Below are 25028 nucleotides of genomic sequence, written 5' to 3'. Positions count from 1 at the left end.
CCATAATTTCCTGTTTTCCCAAGGAACAAGAGCTACAGAATCTGTCTGTAGCCCATGATTTAGTTCTCCACATTGCCTCTTGGTCAGCTTCCTCATGGAAAGGACATTCAAAAGCAGAGCCTAAACGCAGGGTTTTGAGCTGAGAGCTGCAGTAAGCATAAACAGCATTCCCTACAGGGGTGTTTTACCTCGCTGCCTTTGAGACATCTCTGCACTTTTGGTACACAGACACTGAAGCTGGGTTAATAGGAGGCAACCTAGCACCAGAGATGGCAAGAGCACGGAGCAGACACACAGGTGGACCAGCTCTGATGCTTGAAGCCTTAACTAGTAACCTAAAAACATACTTTTTGCTGGCAGTCTACATCTAAAGGTTAATTATAAATCTTTCCTTGCAGCCTACAAGTCAAGGTAAACTATCAAGCATGCAGAGCAGCTAAGCTCTGTATCTTGTTGAAGGAAAAAATGTAAACTCTGCCTTGAACTCCTGCTGTCAGGCTACCGACATGGAGTTTCTGACCACAAGCCTTTACTGATACTCTCAGAACTTCACTAACTCTGGTCCATTCCTCAGAACACAGAGACATAGGCAGGGCTTGTAGAAATATGAAATGCTTGAACTGCAAGACAGAGGCTGCCAGAAAGGCCTGCTATTTAGAAACTGCTTCTGCAGTGAAAACCCTTCACGTTTAAGAAGGAGGAAGGGAAAGTCCTCGAGTCTCTTGCTAAGGAGCTCTCACCACAGCTGCAAGAAGCAGTTGGAGGCATCAGCCACAGCATGAGGCCTCCAACCTCTGCGACAGGACTGAATGGGAAACAGTAAGTCCAAGACCGCAACAGTCTCCTTGGTCAATGCAAGGAAGATGAAAAGGCTAAGCAGCTGGGAGAAGGCAGAGCTCCCAGACTCACTCACCAGCCCCATCCCCTCTGGCCCAAACCATGCAGGTGGGTAGGCTGCCAAGTCTTTAAACCCCACTGCCACGAAGCTGGAAGTCAAACGAGTAAGAAACTGGACAGTTTTTCAATAAAGTATCTTGCTAAAATAAAACTAGGACGCTTCTGCCATTTTGCAGAGAATGCTGAATCAGCACAGAACATCCTTGCTTGGGAAATTGCTCCCCAGACCACTGGCACACTTAGTAAATCCCTAAGACAGTTAGCTGAGGAGACAGGGAGATTTCCCTCAATACTACACTTACTTTTAAAAAGGCAAAGTAAAATCAAGAAATTAAAACCTCTTGGGATTAGCACTGCTCTGAAAAAAAGAGTTCATACTGTCTCTGCTCCCAAATTAGACTGTTTCTTTAAGCACCACAGCTAAATTCATTATATATTCTTACCAGCAATATGCTGTTAATATCAGATGTGAGCAGATAGCCTTGTCCTGCACAAGACAATGTGTTTTTTTCCATTTTAAAATATTAATTCCTCTGTAAGGCAGAAAGCTCTGAGAGTTTTAAAGCATTCTTTTAAGTGTCATGAAAAAGGCAATGTAACTAATCAGAAACAGCAAAAATGGAAACAAGATAAAGATATCACAATTCAATTTCCTAGAAAATAATGTGCCACCAGCTGTGCAAACTTTCCTGTAGCTAAAACAAATATTCTGAAAATAAGCAGGGAGATGTTTTACACTGCAGCCTTTCTCCTCAGCAGTCAGGCCTCCCAAAGAACTCTCAAGTTGTCTCTTAGATTGCACAAGGGCTTTAAAGACAGCCATAGAACAAACTGATTTGATAAACAGGACTCTGAGCTATCTTTAATTTCTATGTTTAAAAATTAAGTCATTAACTCAGAGCTCCTGCAGACACATCCAGCACAGCACTGCACACACCCTGTGGTCCCTGAACCACTGACAGCGCACGCAACGTGCACTATCCCCTGGCACACCAGACAAGACACATGCTGACCCAAGCAGCTGGACTCTTTGGTTTTCTCTCCCAAACAAAGAGGCAAGGCCCTACCTGCTGATTCCAGTGACAGGCACCGTGCATTCTGTAGAGTTTCCTCTTCTGGAAGCTGTGAAGTGGCCTTGTTCGGGCAGATGTGCTCACATTATTCACAGAGACAGATCGGAGTCTTGTCCTGTCTCGCCTTCTTTTCTTGATGTGCTGGTGGTCAAGCAGCCAGCTGCCTGAAGAGGATACCTCTCTGTTGTCTGAAGCTCTGCAGTTGCGTGAAAAATGAGGAGAGGAAATACAAAACGTCAGATATGCTCCACATGCACAGGCCAAGATTTCACACACTGATTAGCATTAGCTATCTAATTCTCAGAGAATTTTATAAACACCACAAGGTTTTAGCATGCCGTTTCAGACAACTGTTTATCTGCTTTGTTTGCTAGTTAATTGCTTCCATGTCAGGACAGGAAAGGGAGTTTATCATTCTTCTTCACCTTTCTGCTCATGGAAACAAATTTCAAAATGAAGTTAAGCCCTCAAGCATATATTGAGTTTTGTTTTTCACAAATTCAAGAACTCTCTAATATTTTTAACAGGTATGAGTTTCAAGTTAACAGTTAGTATTTCCCCTCATACTGATGTTCCATTCAAGACAGCAGTCATGCTAACCTAAAGGAGACCTAGAGTTCTGTCCTAATACTTCCAAGATTTTCTGGTTGTGCTCAAGAACTGAAACTTAAGCAAATCTTTAAAAACCAGCGATCATTCAGCACAGGGTTGCAACTCACTGTGAATCATTTGTATCAAAACTGTATCAAACTCTCTTCAAGTGTAGAGAGTCAAAATCAAGTGCAAAGATGTGGCCAAAAGCAGTAGAAGTCCCTGCATGTATGTGTGGAACAACCTCACACCATTCCCACCAACCTACAGCCTGTCTGGTGACCAGAACAGGCACCGTCACAAGGTAGGAATTTAAAACACTCTCCCATTTGGGTGGGAATAACTCAATGGGAAGAATGAACTTTCCTATTACAGGTATTCCTGATTTTATTTTGTCCCTGCAGCAACATCTGCCTGCTAAGTTGAAGGCTTGCTGCAAAAACCACTCAAGTGTGCTTTTATTTTTACAATACTGAAGACCTTGATCGCATCTCTCTGAACTGTCTGAGCACTGCAGCTACACAAGGCATTTTGGCCTTGGTTCATAACAGGTCATCTATCTGCACAAATGAATATTTTGTCTTCTGACAAGTCACAGTTTTATGGGTAAAACTGTGACACAATAGAACATGAAAATGAATTTATTACAAGGCCACTTATAAATCTTTTTTGACAGGTGGTATTCTTTAAACAGTACATTTTTATCAAATGAAAGGGCTTGTTATGGAAGTGTGATTAAACACCATCCCATGCTGTTTTGGAGTGGTAACAAGGCTTTACACATCAATATAATCCAATAAGCAGCACAGACACATGAAAACAACATGCTAATTAACAGAGGGATTTTACAAAGTATTTAAAGGAACATATCAGGAAGTGCCAAGAAAAAGCCCAGAATACTGGGGCATGACATTCTTAATGTTAACACTGCATTTTTAAGGCTTGAGAAAGAAATACAAGGACAGTCCATGGAAAAGATTTCTTAAAATACTCCCTCTGAATTCCCAAAAACATTTTCTAAGTCAGATGGTCCCAAGCTCAACTTGTGGATTTCCACATGCCTTTCTCTTAAGTGAGGGACAACTTGAACAGATAAACAAGAACAAAAAGCTCCTCAGCCTGGCTCTTCGACCTGTGTGATTCCTGCCATTGTTCTGGTGGTCTGCTGAGGCCCTTGGAAATTTCTCTGCAGTCTCTGGCAGATGCTCTATTTACCCTCCTGTGCCTTGCAGCAATGCACTGCTCCAGTTTCAGATGAAGACAGATCTCATCTTCATGGCTTGGAGCTCAAGTACAGGGCAGTGGGGTTTTCCTGCCACTTGTGGAAAAGGTTTCCCAATCAAGCTTGGAGTTACCCATTTAGTTTGATCTTAGTCTAAGTGGTTTTCTAACCCTACAGAAGGGCAAAATGAACCATGGCCAGATGTGAAAGCCACGAACTGGCTAGAATGCTCTTTTCAAAGCTCATAGGTTTGCCTTTCTTGCTCCTGACCTTACTTCCAGATGCAAGCCTGCGCAGCAAGCCATCAGACAGGCAGTATTTGTCCTGAAGTATTAAATTTTTCCTTCCTCTCCCTTCATTAACCAAGTGGGTATCACTAGCTCAGGGATCTGCTTCTATGAGCATCTACCTTCATGCAATGCTTTGGGCTTATCTTGGCACCTAGATTTAACTGAGCAAGAAGAGCCACATAAAAAATCAGGAAGGCACTGATGTAACCTTGACAAACAGCAATTCAAGGTTTCCCATATTCAGCCAGCCAGGAACTGTGCATGCACCTCCACTTCCACTGTGAACAGCCCATGTAACCAACTGTACTGCAACCCCACAGTTACCAACCCCAAAGCAACTCATGCTTAAACCTACTTTAAAAATGGAGTATTATCTTTCACATCAACGGCCTACAGCTAATTTCAAGAACTTACTTAAGTGAAAATTGCTTTCATTTGTTTTTTCCCCATCTCAAAAATAAAAAAAAATCCCCTTATTTTCCTTTGGATTTCTGCTTTCTGAAATACTGAATACGGTCAGAATGAACTCTAGAAAAAGGGGAGAAGCAGCTAAGAATTAAGTTAATTGCAGCATGTAAGTTAATAATTAACTAATAAGTTAATTCAATTAATTGAACATACAGCTACTACAACAACAAAATACCACCAAAAACCTGAAACCTGCTCAAAAAACCCCAAGAAGTAGGAGGCAGTGAATTTCCCTGCAGGATTCTCATGAAAACCACTTTATTTCATGCATCTTTAATGAACAGTACTTATTGGCAGATTTCAAAACACTTTGTAAGCAGTGGAAACTTAAAATAACTGTTTAACTCATGTTTAAGACATCATCTAGAAAGCCCTAAAATCTCTCAGATTCCCTTCCAACACCTAACTTGCCAAACTCCAGATTAGAGCTATGGCACTGAGAAAATCTTCCAAGTCCTAACATTTTTCTTTGGAATTTTTAAAGTAGAAAACAACCAACCTTAGAGAGTGGTCCATGAGCAAACAGTGTGTTACTCCTGAAATGGAAAGACTAACTTTGGAAAATGACCAATAAATAAGAAGAGAATTGGCTTGAAGTTACATCATTAGAGTCTCTCATCATGAAGTTAACTTCATACACTCCTAAAAACATTTTTGAAAGCAGGAATTCTTCCTCATCTGTCTCATGAAAATGTCAGATTCAAGGCACAGCCTAAATTACTTTCTTCTTCCATATACCCATCTCTAGCAATTCCTCTTCCAGGGCTATTTTTAGTCCACCTCTGAGAGGAACCTTCTGATTTTCTCTTACATCATTTATAAAAAATTAAATACACCAGGAGCAGGGATGGCACATGCCAGGACCCCTTCATCCTGAAATTTAGGGCAGAATCACACAATCACTGTGGAACAGACGGCAGCTAAAGAAGCTGCTCACTCTAATCTCTTTGTGGGAGGCTCCAGCCTCTGCAGCAAAGCTGAAACAGACGGTGTGGCCGGCTCTTCTTGGAGTCTGGAGCCAGGGAATTATGTTCTGCTGCACACTCTGCCATAAACACCCCAGTCCTAGCTGGCAACAGTTTCTTCATCCACCTGATCTTAATTAAGACCTGTGAATAACAGCAGCCTCAAAAATCTCATTACAAGTATCTCAGTAGAAATATCCGACACATCTAGACCCTTTGTAACTGTATTCAATTACCTTAATGTTTTTTTGAAACTAATACTTATTACAGCCTGTACTGTACTTAAAATCTTTGAATAAAAGATAGAATTACTAAGTAGTATGGACTAGCACCAAGAAACATTTTTCTAAAATATTAATTTCAACCCATAGTCATCGTGGAAGGTATGTCCATCCAGAAAAAAATACCTTGAATGGAAAGTAGTATCTCCAAATTCCTGAAAATGTGGGTGACAAAGATAAACTTGGCCTTTTATTGAAGACTGATCTGCTTAAAATTAATGACGTTACGACCCTGACACTGACCCCTGCTGAGACACATTGCTTACGTATTCTACTAACCTAGTTTGTCAGTTTTCCAGAAATAAAGCTGCACTTGTTATGACAGAATGCATTAAGTCTCAAACAACCACAATAAATGTGTTCCTATATTCTCTCACTACTTCCCAGATTCATCTTCCCAGTACTTAAACGTAGTTATAATGACTACATGTTTATGATATCTTTAGGAACAACACAAAACCCTACTATTTTCAACCTTAAAATCAAGACTTGAAGCCTGCAGAAAGCAGCTCTCTTTTCCTTATTTAACATTGTAATGATTATTAGCTCCATATAGATAACTTTACCAAAAGTTATTCTCAAAAAAAAAAAAACCTACCACACTGTCACCCACCTGAAGGAGATGCCATTGACCAGCTGTCTGTGTCTACAGGTCTTGGATGAAAGAGATGAAGAAGCTGGAGACAGATTGAGTGGAGCAATGAGGCTGCTGATGATTTCACTTAATTGTGCGCTCTGGAAAAAGAATTAAAGGTAGTCAGGCTTTTTTCCAGACTCAACAGCTCAAAGGTCCTGGGTTCTTGTTTTCCTATGCAGGATTTCATGGAATAATCATATTTAGTTTCTTCCTGTGAATAACCATGTTGGCATGGTTTATCTTTCACAATTATTATGTTCAACTCTACCAAAACCCAAATAAAACACCAACAAAGCACCAACACAACCCTGAACATTGGTTATACACTTCTAGTAGTACCTCAAATACATTAATGATCTAAGTTTTGTAACCAAAGGTCTTTAAAAGGAAAAAAGAAACCAGAACACTTTACAGCTGATATTACAACAGCTGCAGCCAGAGCTGCTAACTGGCCATTTGACAAGCATTTCAACAGGGGGAAAAAAAAAAGGTCAACTGTCTGTTCATTGCACATTTTGTTCACCCAAAGTTTTTTGTTTTTAAAAGAATCCTCTTCATTGCTTACTACAGTTTGACAAAGGTGTTTTTATAAAAGGAAGTGTAACTACTTGAGGACTATTGTGATGACAGAATGAATAAGATCTTCTGGTATCCTCAAAAATAGCAACAAGAGGCAACCACCCCTCTTCCCCTGAAAAAAACCGGTCTTCAAAACTGACCCAAAACAAATGAAACAAATGTAGCCAATTTGTTAAGACTAAGAATTACTCCTTCCAAAGCAATGAATTGTGGATTGACTCCAAAAACATTTCACAATGATTTTTTGTTTTAAATGTCAGACCTTAAAGGCTATTCTCACAATAAATGTAGCTTGCTTACAGGAAATTATGTTCTGCACATTGAACAGAAATTAAATGTATCTGTAATGGCATACTCCTCTTTTATAACAAAAAAACAACCTTTTGCATTATTTCACTGGATTTTCATTCAGAGCTAAGAATGTTTAAAACATGAATTGCTAAAGGTTATCTAGTAAGTTTTCCTTACATTTTGATTTTACATTAATGCAGAAACAGGAAGAGTTTTTTGTTCGTTTGTTTCATTACAACTCACATACTTTCTGTTAACATTTAGGTGATGTAGTCAGGTAAAAATTTCCCATCAGAATAAAATTCAGGGATGGATATTAAAGCACAGAAATAGCAAGTCAATTATAAAAGAACTGGGCAAAGCAAACAAGATGCCAGTAAAATAGCAGATTGATTTAAACATCTCAGCAGAATTCATTCTGTAAGGAGTAGTTTTTACTGAATATAAGAGCATTAAAAATACGCAGACTTCGAAAACACAAGGAGAAACATACATGTAGCTATGAAAAGGACTTGAAAACAGTATTAATAACAATCGCCAGCCTTAGCCACTTTTATTCTACATGATTTTTCCTTTGGTTCACAAGCAAAATTACTTATTTTTAACAAAGAAATTCTTTAACACTGGACTGAGGAATTCGGTGGGATTATCCGTAGATGTACTTCAGGCTGCAGCACTGTTGCTCCTGACACTGAACAAGAAACTCAGACTTTCAGAATCAAGAACAGAACTGGTGATCAAAAAGGAAATCAAACCCCAAGGCTTTTAGTGGTGTAAAAGGGAAGAAATCCAATGTGTTGCGTGAGAAGTGTGAGTCTACTTCCAAGTAATTTTCAGATCATCAAATTCTTGGACCCGTTGGACCAAGTTTGCGGCTGCTCGGGGACCAGGAAACAGACCACTGTCCCTTGACTCATCAGAAGTCTTACTGAAAAGTGTGTTTAATTCTCCAAGCCACCACTTAAAGAGGGGCCATTCATCACATTCTAAAAACCCTCTTTGGGTTACCTCATGTAATTGCCAGCACTGAGCATATAAATTTCCTGTTTCATTGCTTCCTCACTCCTGCCTGTGGTGGATAAGATTTATCAACTAGGGGAAGCATTTTAATAACAGGAAAGTAGGACTATTAAATAAGAAAAAATTGGCACAAAGACTCAGGAACAAGCACTAGTACTTAATGCTACTACTTATACCCCTTTAAAAAATGTGTGTATGACCAGGAATTTACGTAGAGCAGCAGAGCAACACATTATTGCCCCATGGTGGCTTTGTCAGGTTTGTTTTACACAAACTACATGAATTCATTCTGAAAAACAAATTTCTGGTATCTCCTTCAGCAATGTGATCCTACCACATCCTTCACGTACTTTCAAGCAAAGGAAAACCCTGCTGGAGTCTACATAGTATTATCTGGACTCAACCATGGAAACAGCAAAGCAAAACTCTGCTCACAGCTATGTCTCCACCGTACCCAGTAAATAGCTGGAATTCTTCAGCTCTGAAGCAGAGTCCAACAATGCTTGAAAAGGCAGATGAACAATTGTATTCTGCTGGGTTGTTTTTTGTAAATTTTTAATTTCAAGTGCAATGTATCTCCAATGTCAGCTGTTCTCTTTCAGCTCACATAAGGCATTTCCTGAAACAATCTGTGGAAACTCTGCACTGACCCAGCTATAAAGCAGGGGCAGGTTTGTGGACGGTTCTTAGAGGCTATTATGTGTCCCCTTGGAGGGAAACAAAGTGGCAACACAGGCACGTCAGAAATAAAAGGTTAATTTGTAAACATGGTGTACAGTGTGGTTATTTTAGCCCTTCAACTAATCACCACCCAATCCCAGCACTGCAAAATATCTTTCTTTTTGGAAGTCATCACCATGGAACATCCTTGTTTCTGAAGTCAACCATTTGGCTTCAGTGCCAAGTCAGTTTTGCTTTACTTTACCTGTTTTTCTATGTTCCGCAAAAGCAGAGTAGGACTGCTGGGTGACATTTCAAAGTCGTGTTCCGGCAGAGAATCCTGTCTCTCAATGGCAGCTTGTGAATTCCCTGTGGAGTTCAATAAAGCTTCCTGGTCTGCCAATTGTATTTGCTTCTTCAAAATGTCTTTTGGAAATGGGAATTCTTCTAAGACCACCATCCCCTAGACAACAGCAATTGAACACAGTTGGTTGACAACAGATTAACCCTCCTAAATCATTTTTAAGGGGCACTCAAACCTGGCACATTCCTCTTAAATCCTCCTGACAATTTTCGAGCACTTGGCTAGATTTAAAATACACTTCACAGCTAAAATATAGAAATAGTAAGCATTTTTTCTTCAAAAAAAAAAAAAAAACCTGCAGCAATTATGCTACTCCTTGTAAGACTCCAGTGTTATACCACTCCTTAAACATCTGCGCCAAAATTCAAATCAGAAATTCATACTTATTAGAATATCACATGTTAATGTGCCTGCTGATTTAAGAGGAGGTTTTTCTCTAAAAAAACAATCACCCTTTGAACTGAACTTGGTTTTAGCCTTTGCAGTCAGTAAACTTTGCTGGAGACATTTTAAAGTGCTCTACCTCTCTTATTCCTATCCACGTTCTACGCAAAACAGCAAGGCTGTCATTTTTATGTAGCAGCAATTACACAGTTCTAAACAAAAGCCTTTTACAATTTAATAACTGATTTTTTTAAGGTGAGCATTTTTAGAGTTTCATAATTAGAAATAACTATCCTAAATATTCTAGCACTGTCAGTACTGTTCAAGACCATCTGCGCAAATTCGGTATCAGATAAGGTGTACCATCTAGGATGTCACCTGACAAGGTAAATATAACTTTATATGGTAGGAAAATAACAGAGTTTCATAAATGGAACTAGAAAAATAATACCCCTATTGTGTTTTCCATGTGACAGATTAGAAAAATAGAAGTCTCTAGTACAATCCTAGGTAATGTATCAGTTGCTTTAAGAAGTTAAAATGTTAAACGAAATAAAAGCAAAAAATAACCTTGTGACAGTCAAAACCAGTCCTCAAATAGTTCCTTGGTTTGTGATTATCTTGAGCAAATAAATTTAATACCAAAAATGGCTATCAAACCTCTCCAGGCTTTTTCCAAAGAGAAAGGGAAAGAACTTGTTTGCTTTTAAAGTACTAACTGTTACTCAAATATCAAGCAGATATTAAACGAATGGGATCATTATAATTCTGCCTCAAAATTGTCTTTCTAATGGGAATATTCCACTCAATCAAAGAACAAGGAAGACTGTCATAATGTGAACACGAGGAAGCCGTATTGCTATTTCTTTAAGCAAGACAAATATCACCTAGGTTGTGGCTGTGGAAAACTAAGGATCCTGTAGTTTCAGAGAGACCTTTACTACTGCCTCAGCAGCAACTGGCCTTCAAACATAAAAGCAAGTCTCAAAGAGACTTCAAAGAGGAGACCAGGACAAAAAGTGAAATTGTCTTGTTCTCACTGTGCCTAACTTACTCCATTGTTTGAATTATAAACTCAAAGCTGAGAATAAAGATACTCTCTAAAAATACACCAAGGTGCTTGAATACTTGGTTTAATGTCTAAGAAGGGCACAGAGATTCTGAATGTCCATCAAGTCAGTGCTAGATTTTCCACACAGATCACAGCAGATGGACACAAGTCCAGATCAGTAGCATACTATGGGCAGTACATTCAAGGAAATTCAAGTAAAGAACTAAATTCTGTGTGCCACAACAGGAGGATAAGCTACCTCAACAGCTTTAAACTTCTTTAGAACTTAGAATCTATAGGTTTTTTTAGTAAAAGGATCATAGGTCACGACCGCAGAAAGTCTAAAAAGTCTAAAACCGAAATTCTGAGGCCAGAGGAATGTGAAGACACACATTAGAAGTGTTGAAAAGAGAGACATACACACAACACATGCTTCCAATGGAATTTTATTTTTTGAAGTTTTAGAAACTTGTTTACCAAGCATGGAAAGAGGAAAGCAGAAAAGGAAGAGGAAAATTGACCGAGTGTATGGAACAGGAGAGAGGGAATAGGCACAAAAGAAAAGAGGACAAGTAAAGAATTAGAAGACTAATACAGACTATATTACAAGTTAAATGGGTTACAATCAGTGGATTTTGGCAATGACTGCCTTCCTCCCACATGGAATTGTTTTGTTTTGGAGATAAAGATTTTTTTAAAAATTAAAAGACCCTCAAAGATCCAGAGGTGCTACTTCTGTGCCTGTAGAGATGGAGAAGACACACTGTAGTAGGCCAGGAAACAGCCCACTAGTTACTCATCTCCCTTCCTATTGCATTACAATGCTCTAGGAGTGGCCTTTTGCTTGAAATCGTTGTTCCCTGGCTATGAATAACATTTTTTTCCACTCAAAGCACATCAAAAACACTCTGAAACCATTAAACAGCATACAAATTCTAATGATATTGTGTAATTCCTTCGCAGCCACTAAATGAAAACAAAGAGCACTTCTATCAGCCCACATGTCCTTCTGTTGCTGCTGCTGCACTGGTGCACTATAAACATGTACACAAAAAAAAAATCCCATCTGAAGAAAATAGGTGCCTGCCTTCACTATGGGACACAATGCCAAACACCAAATACCACAGCTGGTAAAATGGGCGTGGAGTTTCAGAAAGGAATGTCACTAACAACCTCCACCAGGAAGATGACTTGGCTGCAAACCAACATACCACCTAAAGAAAACGAATTACTAAAATAATGTTTTTCCTCTTATTTCTCTGATATTTATTTTTTGAGCTTCTGTAGCTCGTCTGACCTACAGCATCATAAAGGCCAACAGCTTTTGGGTATAAGAGTGTGCATGTGTCTGCTATTTAGGACAACACCAAACCATGGGCATCCTCACCCTTCACCAAAATATAAAATCCCCTTATGCAGACCCTTAGACAAAGGCTCTTCATTTCTTTGTAAAGAAAAACCTGACTGGGGGCAAGCGGGGTATGAAAAGGAGGGCTCTGAGGGCAAAAGATGGAATAATTTTTCTTTATTTGTTCGGAGGGAAATGCTCTCTGAGGCGATTTTCCTCTCCTTTTAAACTCCCTCCAAATCTCATATTCAGCCACATAAACTCTGAAGCATCTTCTTGCTCCTCTCAGTTGTGCTTATCTGACCCACACACCAGAGAACCTACACGAGGCTCACTGATGAAGAGTCAAAAGAGCCCCGCTCTAGAACCCCTCACTGTCACACCACCACACACAGGTTTGGCTTCTGTTGTGTGAGAATGACCTGAGGAACCCAATAAATTGATAGCTACATTACTAATGGTTTAGGAATGTCACTTTCCCACTGTCTAGGCAGTTCAATTTACAAAAACTAGTACATGAATTACACACATTGGAATTTTAGTAATTATTAATCCTTGACCTGTTCAAAGTGCTGTACAAACATTAACCATCTAATCCTCAGAATAAACATGCACTGCAAGTAACAAAAAACCCACCCTGAAAGCCCACAACACAAGAATGAATAACCAACCATCCCATCTAAAAAGGCAATCTCGCCTCTCCTGCAGAGGGAAAAACCAGTGATAAATGATAAATACAATGTGCTGGGCCCCTGAAAGCCACTAAGAAAGTCACTAGAACAGATACAAAGGTTCCCAAATCACAGCCCTACACTGGTGCCTTTAAGGTACAATAGTTCTTAGCTCCTGATGTCTTTCCCATTAAACTCTGCAGGTGAATAGCCTGCACAGACACAAGAAGTCTAGGGGAAAAAAAAAAAAAAAGAACAGCAACAAGGAACCAAATACATAAATATTACAAGAAACACTGTCAAAAGATGATTTGAAAAGCCCATTTATGAGCTTACAGACAATACCTTGGTGGCACGTATTTGCCTGTGAAGGTCAGTTAGTTGTTGGATTTTGTATTCTAGTTCTGAAATCTGGGCTTGAAGCCATGTCCAACGGCTGCCAATTCTAGCTCTGTCTGCAAGCCACTTCCATTCAGAAGTATAGCTGCTGTGAAGACAAAATGCTGGTTAGTCCAAAAATAAAGATAACCACATTTGCACAAGAACATTTTTGACAGCTGCTCTGCCTCATGTTGCAAGCATCTCAGTTGCTTTCAGAAGATATCTGATTATACCCATCCAGTTTCACATCAGCTTATTTCTGTAGCAACAGAACTTGCCCAAACCAGTACAATCCATGCTCACTGGCTATTCCCACACTAAGCTAGTTTTTTGTTCTGGATTATAAAACTCAGAGCTGGATAAACTACCAGACCATATCAGTTAAGGCTGATCACAGATGTGTAAAAAATTCCAGTAACTCCACCGACAAGAATCCAAACTCTTACGCTATACTTCCTCCCACAAGTTTTCACAAATACTGTTTGCTAACAACTGGAATCTAATAAAACATCCAGCAATGACCAGCTAGATATCAGGTCACTGCCCAAAAAACCCCAACTAAGTAGTTTAAATTTTTTTTTTATTCAAGCTGTTTCATAAATATCTGTCTCAGTTTAGTTCAGTCAGATCACTCTTACTACTGTTTAAAATAGATGCTTTTTGCAATACCAAAAGATATGCCTCCTGGTACTTGACATTGTGAACACCTTCATTTTATTATGCTAAATTCATCACTGGTATCAGCAAACACTACCCAACCTGCATATTAAACAAATGCATGAGGAAACCATACCATGCAACAAACAGTCTTAATATTCAGTAAGTTTAAGCAACACAGACAAGACAATGCAGTATTTTAGTATGTAACTTCCACTACTATCCTACCATAAATGGAGTTCATTTATTTACAGAAAGCAACTGGTGTTTTTATCCCCCAGTGAAGCTGTCAAGTAGCTGGCCACAGCTCTCTTTAAAAACTGTAAAAACAAAAACTTCTAGAAAAGAAGTGCTTTTCCTCAAGTTACTGGGATAATTACTGGATCTAGATCCGTGATGACACTGTAAGTTTTGCACATGCAGAATACATGATCTCCTTCCCCAGGCAATGAAGAGCACTGAAGTATCACAAAAGACACAAGAAATAGCAGATGCTAATGAACTGGCATAAGAACATTACACAAATGTAATTGTTTGATGAAGAATTTTGAGTCAACTATCTCAACAACAACGAGAGATAATACAGCAGAAGATGCTAGACATGTCCTAGCACAAGTAAGGAATCATCAAATTTGAGAATGCTAAAATTTTCACGGCTAATATTATAAAACATAATATAACTCAAAATTTCCAAACTTTCAGTCTAGTTTAGCTATCATAAATAGTAAGGATAGACACACACTCTGGTAGGTCACCTCTAAAATACATAATCTTCTCCCTTTTTAACATAAATTATCCTCCCACATAATTCATCACCAATTTAAACTCTCTCCTACGCAGAAAAAAATGAACATATGAAATCACGGTGATTGAAATATCCTATTGAAACACAAATTCTACGAGGCAGCAATGTGGATTACTATCAAAAAGAAACTCAAAGAACTCTGTAAATATGTAGGATAATAAATTACTTGCATTTTACATATTCTACTAGTAAATTTCTCCTAGGAAAAAAAAGGGCATATGAAGTCATCCTGTAAAAATCTATTTTTCTGACCTATTTTTATTTCTCTTTATCTTCCCATTATTACCAGCAAAGAGTAAAGAGTCCCAATTACTTATGCTTGAACCAGGTCTTCTGACAGGAACTTCTCTGGGACTGACAGCTTTTGCATGTCTGCACTCCTGAAAGTCATAAAATACACTCTGCTGTGAAAGGGAGGGAATCTGAATTCCAAGCTTTTAATTAAATGTGTTCACACAAGCGTGGTGGCTGGAATAGTTAAGACTTGTCTCAGGACCCTGGTCTGGCAAAAAGTTAGTCCTAAGAAAGAGCTGCTAAGTGAGTCTGTAAGAATGCCTCAGTTAATAATTTTAACAACAACAACAACAAAAAAAAAAAAAACTAAAGAGGAATAATGAGGATAACAGAGAAAAACCCAACAGGAGTGCTGAGGTGTTTATTTCTGCTCCTTTCTCAAAAGGCAGTTGAATAAACGAACAATGAAACACCACAAAAGGAAATAAATCACACAGACAGATTCACCTCCCAAACTAGATGCAACAGTCTGGGCAGAAAGGTGAGCTACTCTCAAACAGACAGGAGGAGCAGGAAGCAAATGAGAAGTAATGTGTCCTGTACACAGCTGGGAAACAAGAAGCAGAATGGAAAGGGCCAGAACTGGTCTTATGCCACCTACACTGCATGAAATCAGTGTGGCATAAGGGAATCCACAACCAGTATCAGACCACAGCTGGCAGTAGAAGGAATGTTAAATGTTGTAACCTCTGTATATTACTGTCTTACACATAAACAAGAATCCTCTGCACGTTACATCACAACTTATTTTTCAAAAACGGTTGCTTTTTTTCCCCTTAGACACAGTATTTAATCTTCAATCAATTGCATTCACAGTCAAACATAAACATTTTTACTTCATTCTAAAACACTATGCGAGTATTTCTTAAGGCTTTAAATTCTATTCTATAATTAAAATAACAGCATTTAATTACACTGTGTAAAAAGTGTCCTTAGGGCCCACTCCAAGGAAAGGTTTCCACCAAACTAAGCACAAACATATTATGCTCAGGCCAAAGGAAGGAATTTTAGCTTTTCCATCCTGTTAGCCCAGGCTGCCCCAGCCCAGTGCCTGCTCAAAGACTTGGGCAGCTACACAGTGATATGGATTAGGGAGTTGCTCCTAGTTAATTTTAATTTTAGGGGCAGCATGACTGAAGCAAGTTTAAGTCCAGATTCCTTTCCCAGTTTTGATTCATTGCAGACAGGATAAGAGGCAGAAGCATTGCTTAACTCTGATCCCATCCCTGTCACTCCTATTTGCTTGACCTTGCATTATTTCTAACTACCTTTTCCTCTAAGCCTATATCTCTACAAATCTTTTAGGAAAGCTTGTAACTCCTAAGGAAGATAAAATCACTATGAGCCATCCTCGCACTCCTAAAGTGAGCTGTTTGCATGCAAAGTAGTATGGTCGCTCAAGTGACAAATGATAACCTATTTCTGCAACAAAAAAACCCCAAATCAACCCTAAAACAAAATCCAAACCTAGGTAAATCTGTTCCTGGGATGCTAGACAGTAAAGCTTAACATTCACTCAGTAAAGGAAGTTGTTTCAAGGTGGCTTCAGAGAATTCATTAATTCTGCAAACCCAGAGAAGAAGAAAACAAACCACCAAAAAACCAACCGCAGTTACAAAAATAACCAGGCCTGTCACTGAAGGAGGAAGTCAGAAGCAGGTGCTAAAGTAGAAGCTCCTGCTCTTGTTTGCTGTTGGGAATGAGGCAAGAAAAAAGACATTTCCGTCTGTCCCGCTTCCTGGGTGCTCCTTTCACAAAGTATCTTTACTTAGTTTCTGTGCTTTTGACTCTAAGATCATGCATCCTTCACAGGAATTCCAACATCTTTCTTCTGCTAGCAACTCAGCATAAACCATGTCACACTGGTAAAGTTTCTCATGTTCAGTGCTGCGGTACAACGGAATATTAGATTTGCATCATAATGTTGAATTACTGCTCTTGCAATGACTTTAAATCTGCAGATGACCCCCTACATTCATCCAGGACTATTTGAATTGGAAAAGAACAGAGAAATGCTGATCTTTATCAATAAAACACCTCATTTAAATTGCCCTAGGAAAACATGCTGGAATTGCATTAGGGGCAACTTGCTTCCATGCGAAATACCTGCCTGCATTTCTATTTTGACTGGACTGCAGGTCAATCCTGCACAACTTATAAGAGGAGGAAAGAAAAGAAACGCAGCAGAACAAACAAGGCACAACGAGCACAGACACAAACGCAAACAAAGTATGATCAAAAATGTAGCTGGGAGCAGATTTTCAGGCTGTACTAGGGCATCCCAAAGTATGGAAAAGAGTCCATCTGGGGATCACCAGCAACAGCAGAGGCAGTATAAGCATTTTATCTACATCTATTTGCTTTTGCTGAGACTGAAGAAGCGAGTAAAGAGCACTAAGTACTGCTATCACAGCCGGTACCGTTGCTGGAACTGAAGGAAGTTTCAGCCATGACCGAAGGACAGGATGCACAGATGATCCCTTAGCACCCTCACCTTCCCTCAAAGAGAAACACCCAGAACAAACCACGCTTTTACATCACCAAACCAACACTGAAGAACACAACAGGACTCTCAGAAGTATTTCCGGTGTCTCCATTGTGTTTTGGGTGAGATTTATGTTTTCCCAATAGTGAGGAAATATTGGGAAAAAGTTTTTTACAGAAAGGGTGATAAAGGACTGGAATGGTGTGCCCGGGGAGGTGGTGGCGTCACCATCCCTGGATGTGTTTAAACAAAGACTGGATGTGGCACTTGGGGACCTGGTTTAGTTGAAGCGTTAGGGCTGGGTTGAACTCCATGACCTTGAGGATCTCTTCCAACACAGTGATTCTGTGATTACGATCAGCTTGTCCCAAAAAACAAATGCAGGCAACCTAGCTGAGCACAAAAGGGAGCTGCTAACCAAGATAAAATTGCTGCACTACACACACTGCTGTTTGGAATTTGTGGGTGGGTTTGGGGTTTTTTTCTTTGCAGGAGACACAAAGAGGTGGAATTCAAGCCTTAAAGGCATATTTTATTTTAATAAGCAAACAAAACAGTAAGCCTGAAAACAGTTCATGAATGATGGAGAAACACAGTAGTGTTTAAAATGCACAAAACACACAGAACCCGGGACTGAAAGTAAGTATCCAGGACGGTTGGTTCAAGTAGGTATGATGAGGAAAGAGTACTTTAGAGAGTGCAGCCCTGTGACCTTGGCAAGATTTTCCACAAGTTATCTTATATGCTTAAAATTAAAAGCAAACTAAAGCCTTCCACCGTTGTAACTCCCAGTGAGAAAAAGGAACATGCCCTGCCATGACATGCCTGCAGGGACAATGACAGGATGCTTCCTGCTAAACAGGAAAGGAGAATGCTTGCAACAGACCCACATCAAAACACCAAAAACCATTTGACAACCCATAACACAATCACCTTTCCAAAGGCTTTAAAAACACCAACGTTTTCAAGTAACAACGCTCTTAAATGCACACAAGCCAGAGAGCAAAGCACTCACATAGTGTGGGTGGGGAAAAAAAAAATCCTCCAATTCCAAAGTTCTTCCCTGAACATAGGAAGGGCAGTTGTCCCTGACATCCCCTCACATTTCTGCTCAGTCTTCCAGCATGGGGTATTTTGCTCGTTCTGCTAGGTGATGTTCCCTTTGGTTTAATCCACATTGTTGTGGCACTCAGTTTTCAGATGATACAGTCCTGAAGTGACCTCCACCATACCTGCTGGTTCATCTCCTCTCACTGCGAATTCCTGGGCTAACAGAGCCCTATGGCCAATCACATAGCAGTGAAGTATTCGGGAGCAAGAAGCAGCTCATAAACCACAGAGTGACTCTACCCTCAGGATAAAGAGCTCATCACCCTCCTTAGTGGGAGTCACTGAAAACAGCGGCAGAAAAGAGTTTTTATGAAGGACTGACCTCCGGAAACTGAAAAGCAAAAAGAAATCAGAAGGTTCGCCAGTCTTGAAGTTCCATCCAGACATCACATGACTCACCATGAACTTCATGAAACACTAGGAAAAAATCACTCATCCCCCAATGCTCTTGGGAAGCTCACTCAGTTGTACAAAACCACAAAATATTCTTCACATGGCACTCCACCACAAATGCTCCACAGCACAGTAGTGTGGTGGGAGTCCCTCCAGGACTGGAGCTGATAAACTGTGAACTTCCACAGCTGCCCCTAATTTACACCAGCATTACACTCAGTTCTCTACAGACTACACATGGTGAAGCCCAAAAAGCAACTGTCCTGAATACAAGTATTTTCTTGCAGATCACTAATGTAGGCCCACGGCTTCTGATACTTTTGGTCAGCATGGTGGAGAAATTCAACATGTCCATTTTTCCTCTCTCTGCAGACACTGACAGTAAATAAGAGAAGACTAGAAGATTATATAATATAAAATATTCAAATTAGGTGAATTCAGATATGCTTGTATCTTAGATAACCTTATCGAGATTTTAGTCATGAGATAAAAGTGTGTGCCCACTCCCAACCAAAACCTCCAACACTTGTAATAGCTGAACAAATATGTCCAACTATTAAATGACCCGTAAATACTTTCTCAAGGACTAATTCCTCCAGCACACCTACACAATGTTTGTTTTCAGAATGGACTAACTTCTGTTGCTGTTGAAGCATTAATTGCCCTGGATCAGTTAACTGTTAAACCTCTAATAACTACATAACTAAAAAACCCAGTGTGTGCTGTTTTATGAATGCAATCTCTTCTGTGCATTCCTGAGTCCAAAAAAGATCAAACTGTAATGATTGTGGCCCATCAACAGTATTAGGGCCGATCAACATTACACAAAAAATCACTATTTACTGTGGCACTTCACTCTCAGCCTTTGCTCAGACTATCCAGGAGCAGTCTGCTGCTGTTTTGGAACAACCAACACCAAACCAAGCTATGCACTCCCTACCACCCCACTCCTACTCCAAAAAATCCATCAACGGAATTTCTCTGGGGCTCAAAATTAGCCCGCAATCCCTCTGAAGATCTGCAGCCAGGTCATTCTTCTGGATCCTTTGGTGATTAACAGGAATTTTTACCTGGCAGACATTTTTCTCTGAAACACTACACAGCTTCCCAAAACGTGGGTTATAGTTCTCCCTATCATCTATAGACATCAGCAACTGCTTATTACAATAATTTCTGGCTCCCATGTCTGGTCTCACCATCTCTGACACACTGAGGCCATTTAGTATTCTCAGAATTGCATCCAATAATGCATGTTAATACCAACACATAATATACATATTATGATCTTCCCAATCCAAAAAACTGTATCCAGATGAACATTTCTGCTACACCATCAGCTTGAGGAATTTATGCAGTAACACCTGAAATTATCAACCATGGCTGTGATTTTTCTCTTGAAGAGAAAATTCATGGGGGAAAAAATTAAGTAGCAAGAAATTAAGTAGCAATGAAATCAAATTTTTACATCTTCCACAAAACGAAAGGGACAGTGGGAAGGATAGAAGAGGAAAATCAATATTCGGAGAAAAGGCTGTAGAAAAAAACCTGAAAATAGGAAAGCCTTTGTGCTTAGATACCCCAGCAAGGGAGAGATTTCATGAACATTTCACTGGTGCACTATTTATGCTCCCTCATCTGAGAAATCACATCTTCCAAACTGAAGAGATGCCACAGACAGTATTTGACTGCTACAGGGCTCCTGCAAAGGATTACACTACTGCTGTTTTATATTAGAAATTGAACTGTTTAACTTGCACTGAGTTGTAATTCAATTTGGAGACAGAATAAATTAAAAATTCAGCCTCTTAAAGGATCTGTTAGAGTGCTGAATCTTTCCAATGGCAGGCTTCACAACCTGGTAGGTGCTCTTCACCTTCAGTTCTGTTTACATAATTCTTTAGAGCTGAGTTAATTATAAAAGGCCAACTGGGTTAGGTGAAGGCGGAGCCAGTCAGAACATTAACTGCCCAGAAAGAAAAAACCTGCAAAAGGTAAACAACCAGCAGCATTTCCTCTTAGTAAGATAAAAGAACTCCAAACATGCTGTAAATTGAGTATCTGCCAATGGCTTTTGTTTAAAATATTTTAATATTAATTTTTAAGTTCTATTGTCTTCTCCAGCACCCCAACATGCTGTACACCAGTCCAATGTGAAGCAGAGAAGCAGGCAGGACTAAAATGCAGAGATAGAAACTTCAAGAACAACAGGGCTGCCTAGAAATGAGCTTCTTTTCTTGCCTTTGAAATGGCACGACATCAAAAGCTTAACAACAAAACACCAGGAACACAGGCCTAGAAATTCTCTCTAAGTATTACACAACTGCCCTTCAAAAAGAAACCAAGTAGTGCTACATCTATAGCCCATGCTCAACATAAAATAAGGCAGAACTTGAAAAATACATTCCTTTAAAGATTCTGTGCGAATGGAACATTATGACAGCACACAAGCAGCATATCAGTGGTGTCCAGCCACTGAGGTTTATTCCAAAATTTGTATGTGTATTCTTACAAGGAAAAGATGGCTATGGTATTCATGTAAGATCCAATTCCATCTTGTAAGTCAGTATATACATATATGTGTGTGTGCACATGTATATATGAAGATATAGTATCAGATTCCAATGTAAAATGTCTAAGAACCATACTGTTTTTGAGACATTTTGGAAAGCTAACAGTCAAACCTGGAAGTCTCCTGCCAGATGCACTGGGAATCAGCAGCAGGCTTTGGGTAGTGAAGGGGTTACAGCTCTACAGAGCAGTAGGAAACTGTCCCAGCTGCCAGAAGAGTCAGAAGGGGCTGTGGCAGGTGGGGAAGTCGAGGACAGAGATATCAGGTGAGAAGGAGCAGGAGCAGCAGCAAAGACACCAGCACACGCTGATGTCCATGTCCCACAGGTAGGAATGTGCTGTGGGGAAAGGGCCAATGGCAGAGCTGGCACAGTGTCCACCTGGCTGGGAGGGCAGCTGGACACTTCTGACAGGGGTTGTCCCACTTCAGGCCCTGAGGCAAAGGCAGCTCCAAGGGCTGTGCTGAGTGTGAAACCTGCAGCAGCATGGCCCCAGCAGCCTGCTGCCAACACGGGACACTCCCGAGCCTGCTGCAGGAGAAATCCAGGCCATCAGCCCCCCAGCTGCTGCAGGTGTTCTATGATGAGGGAATAGAGGAGGAGCCAGGGAGAACCTGGCTGCTCCACAGGGCAAGGCTGGAGGTTAAACCCCGCCATTGAGTCTGCAGGGACAAGGGCTGGGGAGTGTAACAAGCGTAGCTTTGAGCAGTTTGGTACTTGGGTGTTCTGTAGGAGCCTGGGACTGAATTTCACTGAGTTTTTCTGCTGTTCAGCCTACCCCACAGGCTGGGAAGGAAGGGAGTTTATAGTGCACGTATATTCAAGCAGAGACCTTTAGCTTTATTTGTTTTTCCAACACTAGAATCAGTAATTAGAAGTTTGCCAACTGAAAACTGACTTGATTTAAATTCTCCAACAGAAAACTTCTTTTGACTTACAAGAGCTAGGCAAAGTGTGTGGATGAAAATAAAATAATTTACAGCTGTTTCAGGTCAATATATTTAAATCCAACATCTAACATCACATTCCTAACCCATATTTAGCAGCATGAATGAAACCCTGTTACAGGAGAGCATTCCTATTTTGGGAAGTCTTTATGCACACTTTTTACTCCATGTGAAAAGGAAAGCACTTAAATTATTTCCTGTACCAGGGGCCCATGTATGCTGATTTTCAAAGGCACGGGGTGTATCCCTTTGAAGTAGATTCTCACTAAATCACTGTTAGCTATAAACCAAAACAACACTGCCCTTGCTTCACATTAAGTTATTAAGACAGTTCATTGTTGTTTATAAACATATCTTTTAATTAAAACAAACATAATTCATAGCTTAGTGAAAGAAAAAAGCTAGCCATAAAACATGGATTAATCAGCACTTGACATGAAGCACCAAATTCTTCTTGTCTCCAATTTAATTAAGCATACAAGGTTATATATGTATACACATGTGCCTGCTTATTAATTTGCTATTCTACTACACTGTCTTGACTGTGTATTGTAAAGTTATTAAGAAGAGTAATGCCAAGTTTTTATTTAATATGAATTCAACATGCATCCAACTTAAAAGATTTGAGATTCCCAGCTCCAACTCTTGCAGGTTAAAACCTGTCAAACCTTCTGCCTTTCACTAAAACCCTTCAGTCTGCCTTCAGCAGCTCAAAAATATGAATGTAATTACAGGTTATTAATCAGGATCCCCACTCACAAGAGCATTACTCTGGTACTGTGAGAACAAAGTCTTGCTAAACAGCAAGTTTTTATTGCTGCACAAGAAATCCCCAAAGCAAAACAGTAAATGCATGTGGGACCCTAAAGAAGTTATAAATTCATCTTATGGAAACTCAACCAAGTGAGGTTAAATATATTCTGAAATAACACATGCATCCTTAGAGTTAAAACAGAAGGTAATGCAAAGCTATCTTTTCTTTGATTCTCCTCCCATATCCTAGTGATAGGAGCCAAGAATTGAGAAAATGGAATTCTTGAAAAAAAAACATATAAAACATTCTTAAATCAGCATATTATTTGCACCAATGAATTTATACTTACTCAAAAGCCCTCATATTAACCTTCTATGCAAATAAGACATTTCCAGGACTTATAAACTACGAAGGTCTTAAAACCAGGAAACAAGTGGGGGTTTGTGCCTAAAAGCAGCATTTTGTCCTGGCAGACTCTCTTCCTCCCCTTCTCAAACTTGTAATTCAGTTCTCATATCAGATATGAAGTGAAATTACAGCTCAGTGTGGAAAATCAGGACCTGACCTTGCAAAAACAAACAGCCTCCCTTTACAACGCGGCTCCAAGACTTGCAGTAAATTCTGTCCCTTGAGCAGTGCTGTGCACAGCCAGGCCTGCAGGACTGCACTGATGTCGCTCACTTAGCCACAAGAAAAAAATGCAAGGAAAACTGGAAAATAATCTAGAACAAACAGATCAGATCTGGAGATACTAGTCATAATGTTTTCTTCCTTCCTGTATTTTCTCTGCCTTAGCACTCCCCTCCCCATCACATGTTTGTACTAAAAGCAGATTTCCCATCTTCTCTTTCCAACTAGCAATCTAAAGGGGAAAAAATAAAGGAGGGGAAAAAAAAGAAAAAGAAAGATTTACTATCTCTTCACATTCATTACAAAAGTTTCCAGGCACAACAAACCCTGTGGGCATGGAAAAATATAACAGTGCGTCCTTGTCAGGCTTGAGGTTGCTGGAGGATAATCAGTAAAACATGTCTTTCAGAAATCTGAGCAAAAAGCATGAAAACATTTCAGAGGGGAAATCCCACCAAATGATGCAAAAGGATTGTATTTGGCTAGGGAAAGGAGAACTGGGGAAACAAGGCATGGGACTTGTCATGAGTAGAAACAGCTACTTGTTTAGCAGAAAAATCTGTTGCAAGCAGTTTTTCTGTCTAATTGATTAGACACGTATTACTGTTTGACGGAGTGAGCAGCTGTTGTTTCAAAGAGGGACAGTGATGTATCTTTTGATTCTGGAAGATCACACATGTAGTATACACAGAAGAAAAACTCTGCACTCTGCAAAGGTTTAAAGGTTTCCCAAATGACCACCTGAGCATCAGAGTTCCTTGTGGTACACTGCATTTCCAACTACATCAGGAACGGACACAAAATACATCAGAAAGAATGTGGAGTTGGCCTAGCAGGATACACACTGCTCCCAGAGTGGAGCTATGCTGCTGGAAAACTTTTGAGCTCACATAATCATCCAATTCACCTCGTCTGAAATCTGTGACTACTTCTATGTATCATCTTTCATCTTCACAAACCACAAAGATCAACAAGTTTCATCTAAATTCAGCTGGTGAAATGTTGTCTATGTTGCATATCAAGTGTTAGTTATGAATCCCTAAAGGAATTACTCATGGTCAGATCTGTGTTGCCTTCCTTGGGCACTCTGTCTGCTCTGGTTTCTAACACCTAACAGTGAGCCAGAGAGCAGCACCCAAAAGCTGCCTTTGAGAAACTGCCAGGAAGGACTACCACATCCCCTGGACAGTGGGAATTTCCTATGCCCAAAAGA

The 25028-nt window shown here is 39.8% G+C and overlaps 1 protein-coding gene across 4 annotated transcripts in view; it reads right to left on the bottom strand.

Moving 5' to 3' along the window:
• Positions 1 to 25028, bottom strand: part of KANSL1L (KAT8 regulatory NSL complex subunit 1 like) — a 55807-nt gene that overhangs the window by 26278 nt on the left and 4501 nt on the right. For 3 of the 4 annotated variants that reach the window (XR_010722089.1, XM_066189459.1, XM_066189460.1), the window contains exons 2-5: positions 13138 to 13279; positions 9240 to 9437; positions 6401 to 6522; positions 1965 to 2166 (exon numbers count right to left, since the gene is read on the bottom strand). Coding sequence is in view for 3 of the 4 variants with exons in the window: in XM_066189459.1 (XP_066045556.1) it covers positions 1965 to 2166; positions 6401 to 6522; positions 9240 to 9437; positions 13138 to 13279 (664 nt within the window). In the remaining variant the exon portion in view is untranslated. The remainder of the gene's footprint in view (positions 1 to 1964; positions 2167 to 6400; positions 6523 to 9239; positions 9438 to 13137; positions 13280 to 25028) is intronic. The other variant, XM_066189457.1, reaches the window with a different exon arrangement.

Source organism: Chamaea fasciata, unplaced genomic scaffold, assembly GCF_029207755.1.
Source record: "Chamaea fasciata isolate MVZ Bird 193981 ecotype frontalis unplaced genomic scaffold, bChaFas1.0.hap1 SCAF_8, whole genome shotgun sequence".
Lineage (NCBI taxonomy): Eukaryota > Metazoa > Chordata > Aves > Passeriformes > Sylviidae > Chamaea > Chamaea fasciata.
This window is presented reverse-complemented; position numbering and strand designations above follow the sequence as displayed.